The following is a 14,740-nucleotide window of genomic DNA, read 5'->3' as shown; positions in this document are numbered from 1 at the left end:
GCAGGTAGCCTAGTGGTTAGAGCGTTGGGCCAGTAACCGGCAGGTATCCTAGTGGTTAGAGGCAGGTAGCCTAGTGGTTAGAGGCAGGTAGCCTAGTGGTTAGAGGCAGGTAGCCTAGTGGTTAGAGCAGGTAGCCTAGTGGTTAGAGCAGGTATCCTAGTGGTTAGAGCAGGTAGCCTAGTGGTTAGAGGGTTTGGCCAGTAACCCAAATGTTTGCCCGATCGAATCCCCGAGCTGACAAGGTAAAAATCTGTTGTTCTGCCCCTGAACAAGGCAGTTAACCCCACTGTTACCCCGGGTACGACGTCACTGTAAATAATATAATATGTTCTTAACTGACTTGCCTAGTTAAATAAAAATATATTAAAAATGTTTTTTTTTATTAAATGATGCTGATAGTATTTTATATGAAATCTAATGTTCTATAATCTGATATATTGATGATTAATAAGAGCTGATATGTAGCTGGGACTTCAGAAGACAACAACACTATGGAACAACGAAGTGATGGTTGGTCTGAGCTCCACACATTAATAAATCCATGTTTTAAGGGAGAACAGACACTGGAATTCCACCCATGTTTTAAGGGAGAACAGACGTTGGTATTCCACCCATGTTTTAAGGTTGAACAGACGTTGGATTGACGTTGGGATTCCACCCATGCTCCACCAAGGTATTCCAGCTCACAGCTTTGACCCACTACAGTATCTAGGCAGGTTGCTAAAGATTCAAAAACAGAAATATTTTCAATCAACCAATCAAATCACCATAAATAAAATAAATCCACCAATGAGACGCGGCACACAGCGGAGGTTCTTGTTTTCCTTTTGTTTTATATTTCATATTCCAGCTTTGGCATTTGACAATAAAATATTTAATGACATGAATTATTTCACATTATAACAGGATTTACAGCCATTCTAATCGAGGTCTCTCTCTCTAGTCTCTGTCGCTCTGTTTCTCTCTCTCTCTCTGTCTCTCTCTGTCTCTCTCTCTCTCTCTCTCTCTGTCTCTCTCTCTGTCTCTCTCTCTGTCTCTCTGTTTCTCTCTCTGTCTCTCTCTCTGTTTCTCTCTCTGTCTCTCTCTCTCTGTCTCTCTCTCTCTGTCTCTCTCTCTATTCAATTCAATTCAATTCAATTCAATTCGCTTTATTGGCATGACGTAACAATATACATATTGCCAAAGCTTATTTTGGATATTTACAATATAAAAATAAATAAAAATGAGAATCAAATATTGTCAACGGGACAACAGTAACAACAATAACCAAGGGTCAAAATAACCAACACATTGAACAATAACAATAATCATACAGTAGAGGACATGTGCAGGTTTATTGGTCTGTCAGACACTGTCCCTCAACTTATGGCAGGCAGCAATGTAGTGCGCTGCCAACCCACAGCTCTCTGCGTCCTCCCCCAACAGGACGGGTAGCCTATTCTCTCTCTCTATTCTCTCTCTCTATTCTCTCTCTCTCCTCCAGCTTTAATACTGAGTTCCACAGGACCTTCATAAGGTGATGTAGACTGATATATTTACAACAATGTTATATACCTCTCAGGGTAAAATGGCCTCTGTGTGAATCCGAGACTGAGCCAGCAGTTGCCGTGGTGACAGAGAGCCAACATCACCTGACCCTCAGTCGGCCAATCAGGCTAACCCACAGCATCTTGAAGCTACACAACCTCTGTCATGTCAACACGGTCACACACCGAGAAACTCTCTCCTACTCTCTATTCTCTCCCTCTCTGTCTCTCCCTCCCTCTCTCTCCTCTCTCCTACTCTCTATTCTCTCCCTCTCTGTCTCTCTCCCTCCCTCTCTCTCCTCTCTCCATCTCTCTATCTCTCCATCTCTCTATCTCTCCATCTCTCTCTCTCTCCATCTCTCTCTCTCCATCTCTCCATCTCTCTCTCTCTCCATCTCTATCTCCATCTCTCCATCTCTCCATATCTCTCTCTCCATCTCTCCATCTCTCTCTCCATCTCTCTCTCTCTCTCCATCTCTCTCTCTCTCCATCTCTCTCTCTCTCCATCTCTCTCTCTCTCCATCTCTATCTCATCTCTCCATCTCTCCATATCTATCTCTCCATCGCTCCATCTCTCTCTCCATCTCTCCATCTCTCTCTCCATCTCTCTCTCTCTCCATCTCTCTCTCCATCTCTCTCTCCATCTCTCATCACTCTCCTCTCTCCATCTCTCCCTTCATCTCTCCTCTCTCCATCTCTCCCTTCATCTCTCTTCTATCCATCTCTCTCCATCTCTCCCTCCCTCTCTCCATCTCTCCATCTCTCCTCTCTCCATCTCCATCTCTCTCTCTCTCATCTCTCCATTTCTCCCTCCACCTCTCTCTCCTCTCCACATCTCTCCTCTCTCCATCTCTCCTCTCTCCATCTCTCTCTCTCCCTCTCTCCTTCTCATCTCTCCATTTCTCCCTCCACCTCTCTCTCCTCTCTCTCCTCTCCATCTCCCCTCTCCCCTCTCCCTCCATCTCTCCTCTCCCCATCTCTCCTCTCTCCCTCTCCCTCTCCCCCTCTCTGTCCATCTCTCCTCTCCCCCTCTCTCTCCCTCTCTCTCTCCATCTCTCTCCTCTCTCCTCTCTCCCTCTCTCTCTTCTCTCCCTCTCTCTCCATCTCTCCTCTCTCTCCCTCTAGAAGACAGGAGCAGCTGTGAGGGCAGAAGGGTCCAGACTCAGAGTTTCGCTGAAGGGAGGCGCCTGCTGGTAAGGGTTGGTGGTTACTACGGTGACTCCGTTGGCGACGGGCGCGCCTCGGGCGTTGTCGCGGTATCCGGCGTTGTCGTCGAGCTGATCGGTGAAGAGGCTGAAGTTTTGGAACAGGTTGATGAACGTCTGGAGGGCGAGCGCCGTCAGGCCAGCCTGGAGGTCAAAGGTCAGAGGCGTTCGTTATTAAAGCAGTAGTCAAGGTAACCATAGTAACAGGAGTTTCTCTAAAGGTAATCCAGCGAGCAAGAAACCTGAGATCCTCAGCACACAAGGTGGGACAGAATCCCCTTCCTCAGATTTGTCGCTCTAGACAACAACTACGACAACGTAATTAACAACAACAACAACAAACAACAAAACGGGTCACAACTCCTACAGCTCTGTTACACGCTGGGTCTGTACATAGTTAAATGGTAGGCTTCCAGGGGCCTCCTACGGTAGGTACACCTATAGCTCATCTCTTGGCAGTAGTACTGTAGACTACTTTATCACTGACCTCAACCCAGAGTCTCTCAGAGCGTTCACAGTCATCCCACTGACATCCCCTTTATCAGCTCACAGCAGAATCACAGTCTACGTTGAACGGAGAAATACTCAACCAACGAGGCATCGAAGCCGAAAAATAAATAAATACTATTATTATAAATACTAAATAAATACTATTATTATAAATACTAAATAAATACTATTATTATAAATACTAAACAAATACTGTTATTATAAATACTAAATAAATACTGTTATTATAAATACTAAATAAATACTATTATTATAAATACTAAATAAATACTAAATAAATACTATTATTATAAATACTAAATAAATACTATTATTATGAATACTAAATAAATACTATTATTATAAATACTAACTAAATACTATTATTATAAATACTAAATAAATAATATTATTATAAATACTGAATAAATACTAAATAAGTACTATTATTATAAATACTAAATAAGTACTATTATTATAAATACTAAATAAATACTATTATTATAAATACTAAATAAATAGTATTTTTTATAAATACTAAATAAATAGTATTTTTATAAATACTAAATAAATACTATTATTATAAATACTAAATAAATACTATTATTATAAATACTAAATAAATACTATTATTATAAATACTAAATAAATACTAATATTATAAATACTATTAAGACATACTATAGGATGGAAGGAGGGTAGAAACCAAAAAAACAATTGTCCTATAACAAATTCAACTTCCTGGACAAAACATTTCGTTGTAATAGTGAAGGTGTAAATCTGTCAATAGAAAACCTAAAACAGTGTATTTGACCTCTCAGCTTCACTGTCAAATCGAAACATTTCAAACGAGACAAAAAAAAAAAAAAAAAACACAAAGACGCCCAGAAAACCTGATCTTTCGACTTCGTTATGGTGAATCGCTACATACAGATACACAAAACAAAATTGGAAAACAAACAACAACACGAAGAATTATCTATCCCAAAATGGAGATGTATGGATAAACGACTTCTACAATATTTTGGGCCAAAACAAAACAAAGAACAGACCATATAAACATATACAAAATCAAGGCAGCAGCTACTTTTCCTGGGGTTTATTATGGATCCCCATTAGTTCCTCTCAAGGCAGCATCTACTCTTCCTGGGGTTTATTATAGATCCCCATTAGTTCCTCTCAAGGCAGCAGCTACTCTTCCTGGGGTTTATTATGGATCCCCATTAGTTCCCGCAAAGGCAGCAGCTACTCTTCCTGGGGGTTTATTATGGATCCCCATTAGTTCCTGCCAAGGCAGCAGCTACTCTTCCTGGGGTTTATTATGGACCCCCATTAGTTCCTGCCAAGGCAGCAGCTACTCTTCCTGGGGTTTATTATGGATCCCCATTAGTTCCTGTCAAGGCAGCAGCTACTCTTCCTGGGGTTTATTATGGATCCCCATTAGTTCCTGCCAAGGCAGCAGCTACTCTTCCTGGGGTTTCTTATGGATCCACACACACACATTACACAGGTGTCTCTTACCCAGGTGAGGATAGAGAAGAAGCAAAAGGCAACAGTGGCCCTGGCGGCGTCGGAGCCCTGAGCCAATGGGAGCTCTTCTTCTGTCGTCTGCTGCCACTGATTGGCCAGGAAACAGAAACCCACGAACCACAGGAAACTGGCCAGGGCTGGGGGGCGGGACCAACAGGACAGATGGTTCAGAAAACAGACCTCCAGAGATAACATGGCCTGTGGATGTGTGTGTGTGTGTGTGTGTGTGTGTGTGTGTGTGTGTGTGTGTGTGTGTGTGTGTGTGTGTGTGTGTGTGTGTGTGTGTGTGTGTGTGTGTGTGTGTGTGTGTGTGTGTGTGTGTGTGTGTGTGTGTGTGTGTGTGTAATGTGTGTGTAATGTGTGTGTGTGTGTGTAACGTGTGTGTAGTGTGTTTGTCATGTGTGTAAGGTGTGTGTGTGTAATGTGTGTAAGGTGTGTGTGTGTGTGTGTGTGTAATGTGTGTAAGTTGTGTGTGTGTGTGTGAAGTGTGTGTGTGTGAGGTGCGTGTGTGTGTGTGTGTAAGGTGTGTGTGTGTGTGTGTGTGTGTGTGTGTGTGTGTGTGTGTGTGTGTGTGTGTGTGTGTGTATATAATGTGTGTGTGTAACGTGTGTGTGTGTGTTTGTCATGTGTGTAAGGTGTGTGTGTGTGTAATGTGTGTAAGGTGTGTGTGTGTGTAATGTGTGTAAGGTGTGTGTGTGTGTGTGTGTGTGTGAAGTGTGTGTGTGTGAGGTGCGAGTGTGCGTGTGTGTGTGTAAGGTGTGTAAGGTGTGTGTGTGTGTGTGTGTGTGTGTGTATATAATGTGTGTGTGTGTATATATAATGTTTGTGTGTGTGTTTGTAACGTGTGTGTGTGTGTGTGTGTGTGTGTGTGTGTGTGTGTGTGTGTGTGTGTGTGTGTGTGTGTGTGTGTGTGTGTGTGTATGTTTGTAACGTGTGTGTGTCTGTGTAAGGTGTATGTGTGTGTGAGGTGTGTGTGTGTGTGTGTGTGTGTGTGTGTGTGTGTGTGTGTGTGTGTGTGTGCGTGCGTGTAATGTGTGTGTGTGTAACGTGTGTGTGTGTGTGTTTGTAATGTGTGTGTGTGTGTGTCCAATGTGTGTGAAGTGTGTTTGTGTGTGTGTGTGTGTGTGTGTGTGTGTGTGTGTGTGTGTGTGTGTGTGTGTGTGGATGTGTGTGTATATATTGTGTGTGTGGATGTGTGTGTATATATTGTGTGTGTGTGTGTGTGTATGTTTGTAACATGTGTGTGTCTGTGAAAGGTGTATGTGTGTGTGTGTGTGAGGTGTGTGTAATGTGTGTGTGTGTGTGTTTGTAATGTGTGTAAGGTGTGTGTGTCTAATGTGTGTAAGGTGTGTGTGTGTGTGTGTGTGTCTGTGTGTGTGTGTGTGTGTGTGTGTGTGTGTGTGTGTGTGTGTGTGTGTGTGTGTGTGTGTGTGTGTGTGTGTGTGTGTGTGTGTGTGTGTGTGTGTGTGTGTACCAGAGAAGACCATGTCGATGAGAGTTGCTCTCCTCCTGAGTCGGACACTGTGGATGGTGGGGAAGTAGATGTCCACAACCAGGAAGCAGACGCTGCCTAGGAAACAGACCACGCCCACGGTAACGCCGTAGTTACAGGCGTCGGCGTTCTTATTGAAGACGCATAGCAACCGCTCGCTGCCGATGTTCATGTAGCCTTCGTTCACTATACAGCTGAACACGACCATAGAGAACACCTGGAGGAGAGACATCACCTTTAATGAATTACTATACAGCTGAACACCACCATAGAGAATACCTGGTGGAGAGACATCACCTTTAATTAATTACTATACAGCTGAACACGACCATAGAGAATACCTGGAGGATAGACATCACCTTTAATTAATTACTATACAGCTGAACACGACCATAGAGAATACCTTTGGGGAGAGACATCACCTTTAATTCATTACTATACAGCTGAACACTACCGTAGAGAACAACTGGAGGAGAGACATCACCTTTAATGAATTAATATACAGCTGAACACGACCATAGAGAATACCTGGAGGAGAGACATCACCTTTTATTAATTACTATACAGCTGAACACTACCATAGAGAATACCTGGGGGAGAGACATCACCTTTAATTCATTACTATACAGCTGAACACGACCATAAAGAATACCTGGAGGAGAGACATCACCTTTAATTCATTACTATACAGCTGAACACTACCTGGAGGAGAGACATCACCTTTAATTAATTGCTATATAGCTGAACAGTAGAGAATACCTGGAGGAGAGACATCACCTTGAATTAATTACTATACAGCTGAACACTACCATAGAGAATACCTGGAGGAGAGACATCACCTTTAATTAATTACTATACAGCTGAACACGACCATAGAGAATACCTGGAGGAGAGACATCACCTTTAATTAATTACTATACAGCTGAACACGACCATAGAGAATACCTGGAGGAGAGACATCACCTTTAATTAATTACTATACAGCTGAACACGACCTGGAGGAGAGACATCACCTTTAATTAATTACTATAGAGCTGAACACTACCATAGAGAATACCTGGAGGAGAGACATCACCTTTAATTAATTACTATACAGCTGAACACGACCATAGAGAATACCTGGAGGAGAGACATCACCTTTAATTAATTACTATAGAGCTGAACACGACCATAGAGAATACCTGGTGGAGAGACATCACCTTTAATTAATTACTATACAGCTGAACACGACCATAGAGAATACCTGGAGGAGAGACATCACCTTTAATTAATTACTATACAGCTGAACACTACCATAGAGAATACCTGGAGGAGAGACATCACCTTTAATTAATTACTATACAGCTGAACACTACCATAGAGAATACCTGGTGGAGAGACATCACCTTTAATTAATTACTATACAGCTGAACACTACCATAGAGAATACCTGGAGGAGAGACATCACCTTTAATTAATTACTATACAGCTGAACACGACCATAACGAATATCTGGAGGAGAGACATCACCTTTAATTAATTACTATACAGTTGAACACGAACATAGAGAATACCTGGAGGAGAGACATCACCTTTAATTAATTACTATACAGCTGAACACTACCATAGAGAACACCTGGTGGAGAGACATCACCTTTAATTAATTACTATACAGCTGAACACTACCATGGAGAATACCTGGAGGTGAGACATCACCTTTAATTAATGACTATACAGCTGAACACTACCATAGAGAATACCTGGAGGAGAGACATCACCTTTAATTAATTACTATACAGCTGAACACTACCTGGAGGAGAGACATCACCTTTAATTAATTACTATACAGCTGAACACGACCATAGAGAATACCTGGAGGAGAGACATCACCTTTAATTACTATACAGCTGAACACGACCATAGAGAATACCTGGAGGAGAGACATCACCTTTAATTAATTACTATACAGCTGAACACGACCATAGAGAATACCTGGAGGAGAGACATCACCTTTAATTAATTACTATACAGCTGAACACGACCATAGAGAATACCTGGAGGAGAGACATCACCTTTAATTAATTACTATACAGCTGAACACGACCATAGAGAATACCTGGAGGAGAGACATCACCTTTAATTAATTACTATACAGCTGAACACGACCATAGATAATACCTGGAGGAGAGACATCACCTTTAATTAATTACTATACAGCTGAACACGACCATAGAGAATACCTGGAGGAGAGACATCACCTTTAATTCATTACTATACAGCCGAACACTACCTGGAGGAGAGACATCACCTTTAATGAATTACTATACAGCTGAACACGACCGTAGAGAATACCTGGTGGAGAGACATTACCTTTAAATTACTATACAGCTGAACAGTACCATAGAGAATACCTGGAGGAGAGACATCACATTTAATGAATTACTATACAGCTGAACACTACCTGGAGGAGAGAAAACGACTAGTTAATTACTCATAGGGATATGATTCAATACAGCTGTAACATTGATCTTTTGGCAATTTTGGGAGGGAGAGGCAGGGCGAGACAGGAGGGAGAGGGAGGGAGGGTGAGAGGTGAGGGAGAGCAGGGAGAAAGAGAGGAGAGGAGAGAGAGGAAGGGAGAGAGAGGAGAGAGGAGAGAGGGGAGAGAGGAGAGGGAGGGGGAGAGAGGAGAGAGAGGAAGGGAGAGAGAGGAGAGGAGAGAGGAGAGAGGGAGGAGAGGAGAGAGAGTAGAAGGGGAGAGGAGAGGAGAGAGAGTAGAGGGGGAGAGGAGAGAGAGTAGAGGGGGAGAGTCATTCAGTAGAAAAAGTTAGTTCGGAGATCAATAATATTTACTGAGCAGTAGGACTTAAAAAAATAAAAATAATAATTTAATAATAATTAATAAATAATAATTTACACCAACACTTGAAAACACACACACACACACACACACACACACACACACACACACACACACACACACACACACACACACACACACACACACACACACACACACACACACACACACGTTGCTGCACTGTAAAAACCAACGACCTACAATAATGTAGTTTAGAATCTTAAATAGCAGTTACACCTCAACAGGAGTCGTTGTTGTTGTTGTTGTTGATGTTGTAATGTTTACTTCGGTTTATCGCCCCCCACTAAGCCTCCAATAATTTCCCAGCGTGACTTGCCTTTTCGATTGAATCTAACGGTTGCATCCCATGACTGTATATGTTTGTTTTTAGTAACGGAGAGAAAATGGTTGTTGACTTCGTTGATTTTCAGTTCTGTTGGCCTTCACCCTGAAACTCATGGTTTACAGGCCACGTCGGGGCCTTATACAGCAGGGCCTGAAACTCATGGTTTACAGGCCACGTCGGGGCCTTATACTGCAGGGCCTGAAACTCATGGTTTACAGGCCACATCGGGGCCTTATACAGCAGGGCCTGAATCTCATGGTTTACAGGCCACGTCGGGACCTTATACAGCAGGGCCTGAAACTCATGGTTTACAGGCCACATCGGGGCCTTATACAACAGGGCCTGAAACTCATGGTTTACAGGCCACGTCGGGGCCTTATACAACGGCCTGAAACTCATGGTTTACTGGCCACGTCAGGACCTTATACAGCAGGGCCTGAAACTCATGGTTTACAGGCCACGTCGGGACCTTATACAGCAGGGTCTGAAACTCATGGTTTACTGGCCACGTCGGGACCTTATACAGCAGGGCCTGAAACTCATGGTTTACAGGCCACGTCGGGACCTTATACAGCAGGTCTGAAACTCATGGTTTACAGGCCACGTCGGGCACGTCGGGCCTGCAAGTTGTGTGGCAGAATTCCACGAACGTTCCCAAAATATTTCCCAGTGATCTTCCAACCAGGATTTCTGGAAAACCTGTGAAATTTACCAGAATGTTTTTCAACCCGAACCGTAAATCCCATTATGCTGCAATGTGATGTGTAATTCCTATTGGAATCGTTAAGCTAGCAAACAGTTATAAACTACAGGATACAGTCTACTACATTACCCCCCCCCCCCCCTTGTGTAATTATAAACCATAAACCAGCCAGGAAAGACTACATTACCCCCCCCGGGTTATAATAAACCAGCTAGGCCAGACTACATTACCCCCCAACCCCTGGGTCATTATAAACCATAAACCAGTTAGGCCAGACTACATTACCCCTCCTCCCTGGGTCATTATAAACCATAAACCAGCTAGGCCAGACTACATTACCCCCCCCCGTGTTATTATAAACCATAAACCAGCTAGGCCAGACTACATTACCCCCCCTTGGTTATTATAAACCATAAACCAGCTAGGCCAGACTACATTACCCCATCCCTGGGTCATTAAAAACCATAAACCAGCTAGGCCAGACTACATTACCCCCCCAATGGGTCATTATAAACTATAAACCAGCTATGCCAGACTACATTACCACCCCCCCCCCCCCCGGTCATTATAAACCATAAACCAGCTAGGCCAGACTACATTACCCCCACCCTGGGTTATTATAAACCATAAACCAGCTATGCCAGACTACATCACCCCCCCCCCCCGCGGGTCATCATAAACCATAAACCAGTTAGGCCAGACTACATTATCCCCCCCTGTGTTATTATAAACCAGCTAGGCCAGACTACATTACCCCCCCCCCCCGGGTCATTATAAACCATAAACCAGCTAGGCCAGACTACATTACCCCCCCGTGTTATTATAAACCATAAACCAGCTAGGCCAGACTACATTACCACCCCTGGGTCATTATAAACCATAAACCAGCTAGGCCAGACTACATTACCCCCCCCCCCCGGGTCATTATCAACCATAAACCAGTTAGGCCAGACTACATTACCCCCCCCCCTGGGTCATTATAAACCATAAACCAGCTTGGCCAGACTACATTACCCCATCCCTGGGTCATTAAAAACCATAAACCAGCTAGGCCAGACTACATTACCCCCCCAATGGGTCATTATAAACCATAAACCAGCTAGGCCAGACTACATTACCCCCCCCTTGTGTTATTATAAACCATAAACCAGCTAGGCCAGACTACATTACCCCCAATGGGTTATTATAAACCACAAACCAGCTAGGCCAGACTACATTACCCCCCCCGGGTCATTATCAACCATAAACCAGTTAGGCCAGACTACATTACCCCCCCTCCCTGGGTCATTATAAACCATAAACCAGCTTGGCCAGACTACATTACCCCATCCCTGGGTCATTAAAAACCATAAACCAGCTAGGCCAGACTACATTACCCCCCCTTGGGTTATTATAAACAATAAACCAGCTAGGCCAGAATAGATTACCCCCTCCAGCGTTATTATAAACCATAAACCAGCTAGGCCAGACAACATTGCCCCCCCTGGGTTATTATAAACCATAAACAAGCTAAGCCAGAAGACATTACCCCCCCTGGGTTATTATAAACCATAAACCAGATAGGTCAGACTACATTACCCCCACCCCGGGTTATTATAAACCATAAACCAGCTAGGCCAGACTACATTACCCCCCCCCCCCATGTTATTATAAACCATAAACCAGCTAGGCCAGACTACATTACCCCCCCCCCCGGTCATTATAAACCATAAACCAGCTAGGCCAGACTACATTACCCCCCCTCCGGGTCATTATAAAACATAAACAAGCTAGGCCAGACTACATTACCCCCCCTGGGTTATTATAAACCATAAACCAGCTAGGCCAGACTACATTACCCCCTCCTGGGTTATAATAAACCATAAACCAGATAGGCCAGACTACATTACCCCCCCCCCCCGGGTCATTATAAACCATAAACCAGCTAGGCCAGACTACATTACCCCCTCCCCCCCGGTCATTATAAACCATAAACCAGCTAGGCCAGACTACATTACCCCCCCCCCTGGGTTATTATAAACCATAAACCAGCTATGCCAGACTACATTACCCCCCCCCCCCGCGGGTCATTATAAACCACAAACCAGCTAGGCCAGACTACATTACCCCCCCCCCCCCGGGTCATTATAAACCATAAACAAGTTAGGCCAGACTACATTACCCCCCCTGTGTTATTATAAACCATAAACCAGCTAGGCCAGACAACATTGCCCCCCCTGGGTTATTATAAACCATAAACCAGCTAAGCCAGAAGACATTACCCCCCCTGGGTTATTATAAACCATAAACCAGATAGGTCAGACTACATTAACCCCACCCCGGGTTATTATAAACCATAAACCAGCTAGGCCAGACTACATTACCCCCTCCCATGTTATTATAAACCATAAACCAGCTAGGCCAGACTACATTACCCACCCCCCCGGTCATTATAAACCATAAACCAGCTAGGCCAGACTACATTACCCCCCCCGGTTCATTATAAACCATAAACAAGCTAGGCCAGACTACATTACCCCCCTGGGTTATTATAAACCATAAACCAGCTAGGCCAGACTACATTACCCCCCCCCTGGGTTATAATAAACCATAAACCAGCTAGGCCAGACTACATTACCCCCCCTGGGTTATTATAAACCATAAACCAGCTAGGCCAGTCTACATTATCCCCCTGGGTCATTATAAACCATAAACCAGCTAGGCCAGACTACATTACCCCCCCCTGGTCATTATAAACCATAAACCAGCTAGGCCAGACTACATTACCCCTGGGTCATTATAAACCATAAACCAGCTAGGCCAGACTACATTACCCCCCCCTTGGTCATTATAAACCATAAACCAGCTAGGCCAGACTACATTACCCCCCCGGGTCACTATAAACCATAAACCAGCTAGGCCAGACTACATTACCCCCCCTGGGTTATTATAAACCATAAACCAGCTAGGCCAGACTACATTACCCCCCCTGGGTTATTATAAACCATAAACCAGCTAGGCCAGACTGCATTACCCCCCCTGGGTTATTATAAACCATAAACCAGCTAGGCCAGACTACATTACCCCCCTGGGTTATTATAAACCATAAACCAGATAGGCCAGACTACATTACCCCCCCTGGGTTATTATAAACCATAAACCAGCTAGGCCAGACTACATTACCCCCCCTGGGTTATTATAAACCATAAACCAGCTTGGCCAGACTACATTACCCCCCTGGGTTATTATAAACCATAAACCAGATAGGCCAGACTACATTACCCCCCCTTTTTTAAATTATTTATTATTAAGGAATAAAGGCATCGTGATACTTCCCTCCATGTTTGGTTTTGATGTTTTTTTTTTACCTAATCCCCCCTGGATACGGAGGATGACAATGGGGGAAGAAGAAGAAGAAGAAGAAAAAACACAATCCCTCCATTGATGCAGAATTAAAAACAAAACACGGATGACGCACAGCCAAATATTACAGCGACGGGTTATGTTTCTATAGACATTATAGACATTATATATATATACATTTATAGACATTATAGACATTATATATATATATATATATATTTATACATTCAGGCCTAAAGTAGACTACACACATACATACGAGTCTCGTTGATTTGTCGCTCACCCAGCACAGTAGTCTGAGGATGGTTCGCGGCCGTTTGACAAAAGCCACCGGATCGAAATGCGAAGTACCGGTTTTACCGGGAAGAAACGAGCCAACGGGCTCCATCTCTCCCGTCTATTCCTTTTTATTAAAAATGTCTTCTTCTTTTATTTTATTAATCAGTTTATTCCTCCTAGTTTCAGTGGCGTTGTGTGAGAGATATCATGGGTCTGGTCTCCGGTCTGGTCTCGCATTGCGGCTGGCTGAGAGGAAAGGAAGGAATGAAAAGAGGCGTTCAGATCAGCCCGTTTTCGCTCTGCTGTGAATCGCGTTTATACCGTAGCCTCCGACGCTCAGACTCACTGACGGGCTCTACAGCGCCTCACTGACGGGCTCTACAGCGCCTCACTGACGGGCTCTACAGCGCCTCACTGACGGGCTCTACAGCGCCTCACTGACGGGCTCTACAGCGCCTCACTGACGGGCTCTACAGCGCCTCACTGACGGGCTCTACAGCGCCTCAAGGACGGACTCTGCAGCGCCTCACTGACGGGCTCTACAGCGCCTCCCGGTTTCTTTCCCCCTGTGGGAACCGGAATAACTCTTAAATAACTGTCAGACAGAGAACCGGGAATAGGCCTGTCTAGTCTTGATTAATATGAATGTTGAAATAAGACAAAATAATCTCTCTAATGTGGTGATCAGAATCCAGGGCTACGACTCTCTCTCTGTCTTTCTCTCTCTTTCTCTCTCTCTCTCTCTTTCTATATCCCTCTCTCTCTCTCTCTTTCTCTCTCTCTCTCACTCTCTCTATCTCTGTCTCTCTCTCTCCCTCTATTTCTCTGTCTCTCTCTCTCTTTCTCTCTCTCTCTCTTTCTATATCCCTCTCTCTCTCTCTCTCTCTTTCTCTCTCTCTCTTTCTATATCCCTCTCTCTCTCTCTCTTTCTCGCTCTCTCTCTCTTTCTCTCTCTGTCTCTCTCTCTGTCTCCTTCTCTCTCTCTTTCT

At 44.0% G+C, this 14,740-nt stretch overlaps 1 protein-coding gene across 1 annotated transcript; it reads right to left on the bottom strand.

Moving 5' to 3' along the window:
* Positions 1 to 813: 813 nt before the first annotated feature.
* LOC106593022 (synaptogyrin-3) lies at positions 814 to 14,201 on the bottom strand. Its single transcript, XM_082958453.1, has 4 exons — positions 13,756 to 14,201; positions 6,225 to 6,459; positions 4,742 to 4,887; positions 814 to 2,875 (listed from the first exon to the last, which is right to left on the bottom strand). The coding sequence occupies exons 1-4, from the start codon at positions 13,858 to 13,860 to the stop codon at positions 2,648 to 2,650; spliced, it is 714 nt and encodes a 237-aa protein (XP_082814579.1). The 5' UTR covers positions 13,861 to 14,201; the 3' UTR covers positions 814 to 2,647.
* Between the last annotated feature and the right edge of the window lie 539 nt (positions 14,202 to 14,740).

Source organism: Salmo salar, chromosome 12, assembly GCF_965601325.2.
Source record: "Salmo salar chromosome 12, fSalSal1, whole genome shotgun sequence".
In the NCBI taxonomy this organism is placed as follows: domain Eukaryota; kingdom Metazoa; phylum Chordata; class Actinopteri; order Salmoniformes; family Salmonidae; genus Salmo; species Salmo salar.
This window is presented reverse-complemented; position numbering and strand designations above follow the sequence as displayed.

Bases quoted from the DNA above. Each gene is read 5' to 3' on its own strand.
- LOC106593022 (XM_082958453.1), bottom strand. From the start codon at position 13,860: ATGGAGCCCGTTGGCTCGTTTCTTCCCGGTAAAACCGGTACTTCGCAT. The intron at 6,460-13,755 runs GTGAGCGACAAA...TCTCTCCTCCAG, and splicing joins TCCTCAGACTACTGTGCTGG to GTGTTCTCTATGGTCGTGTT. The intron at 4,888-6,224 runs GTACACACACAC...CCCGCCCCCCAG, and splicing joins CATCGACATGGTCTTCTCTG to CCCTGGCCAGTTTCCTGTGG.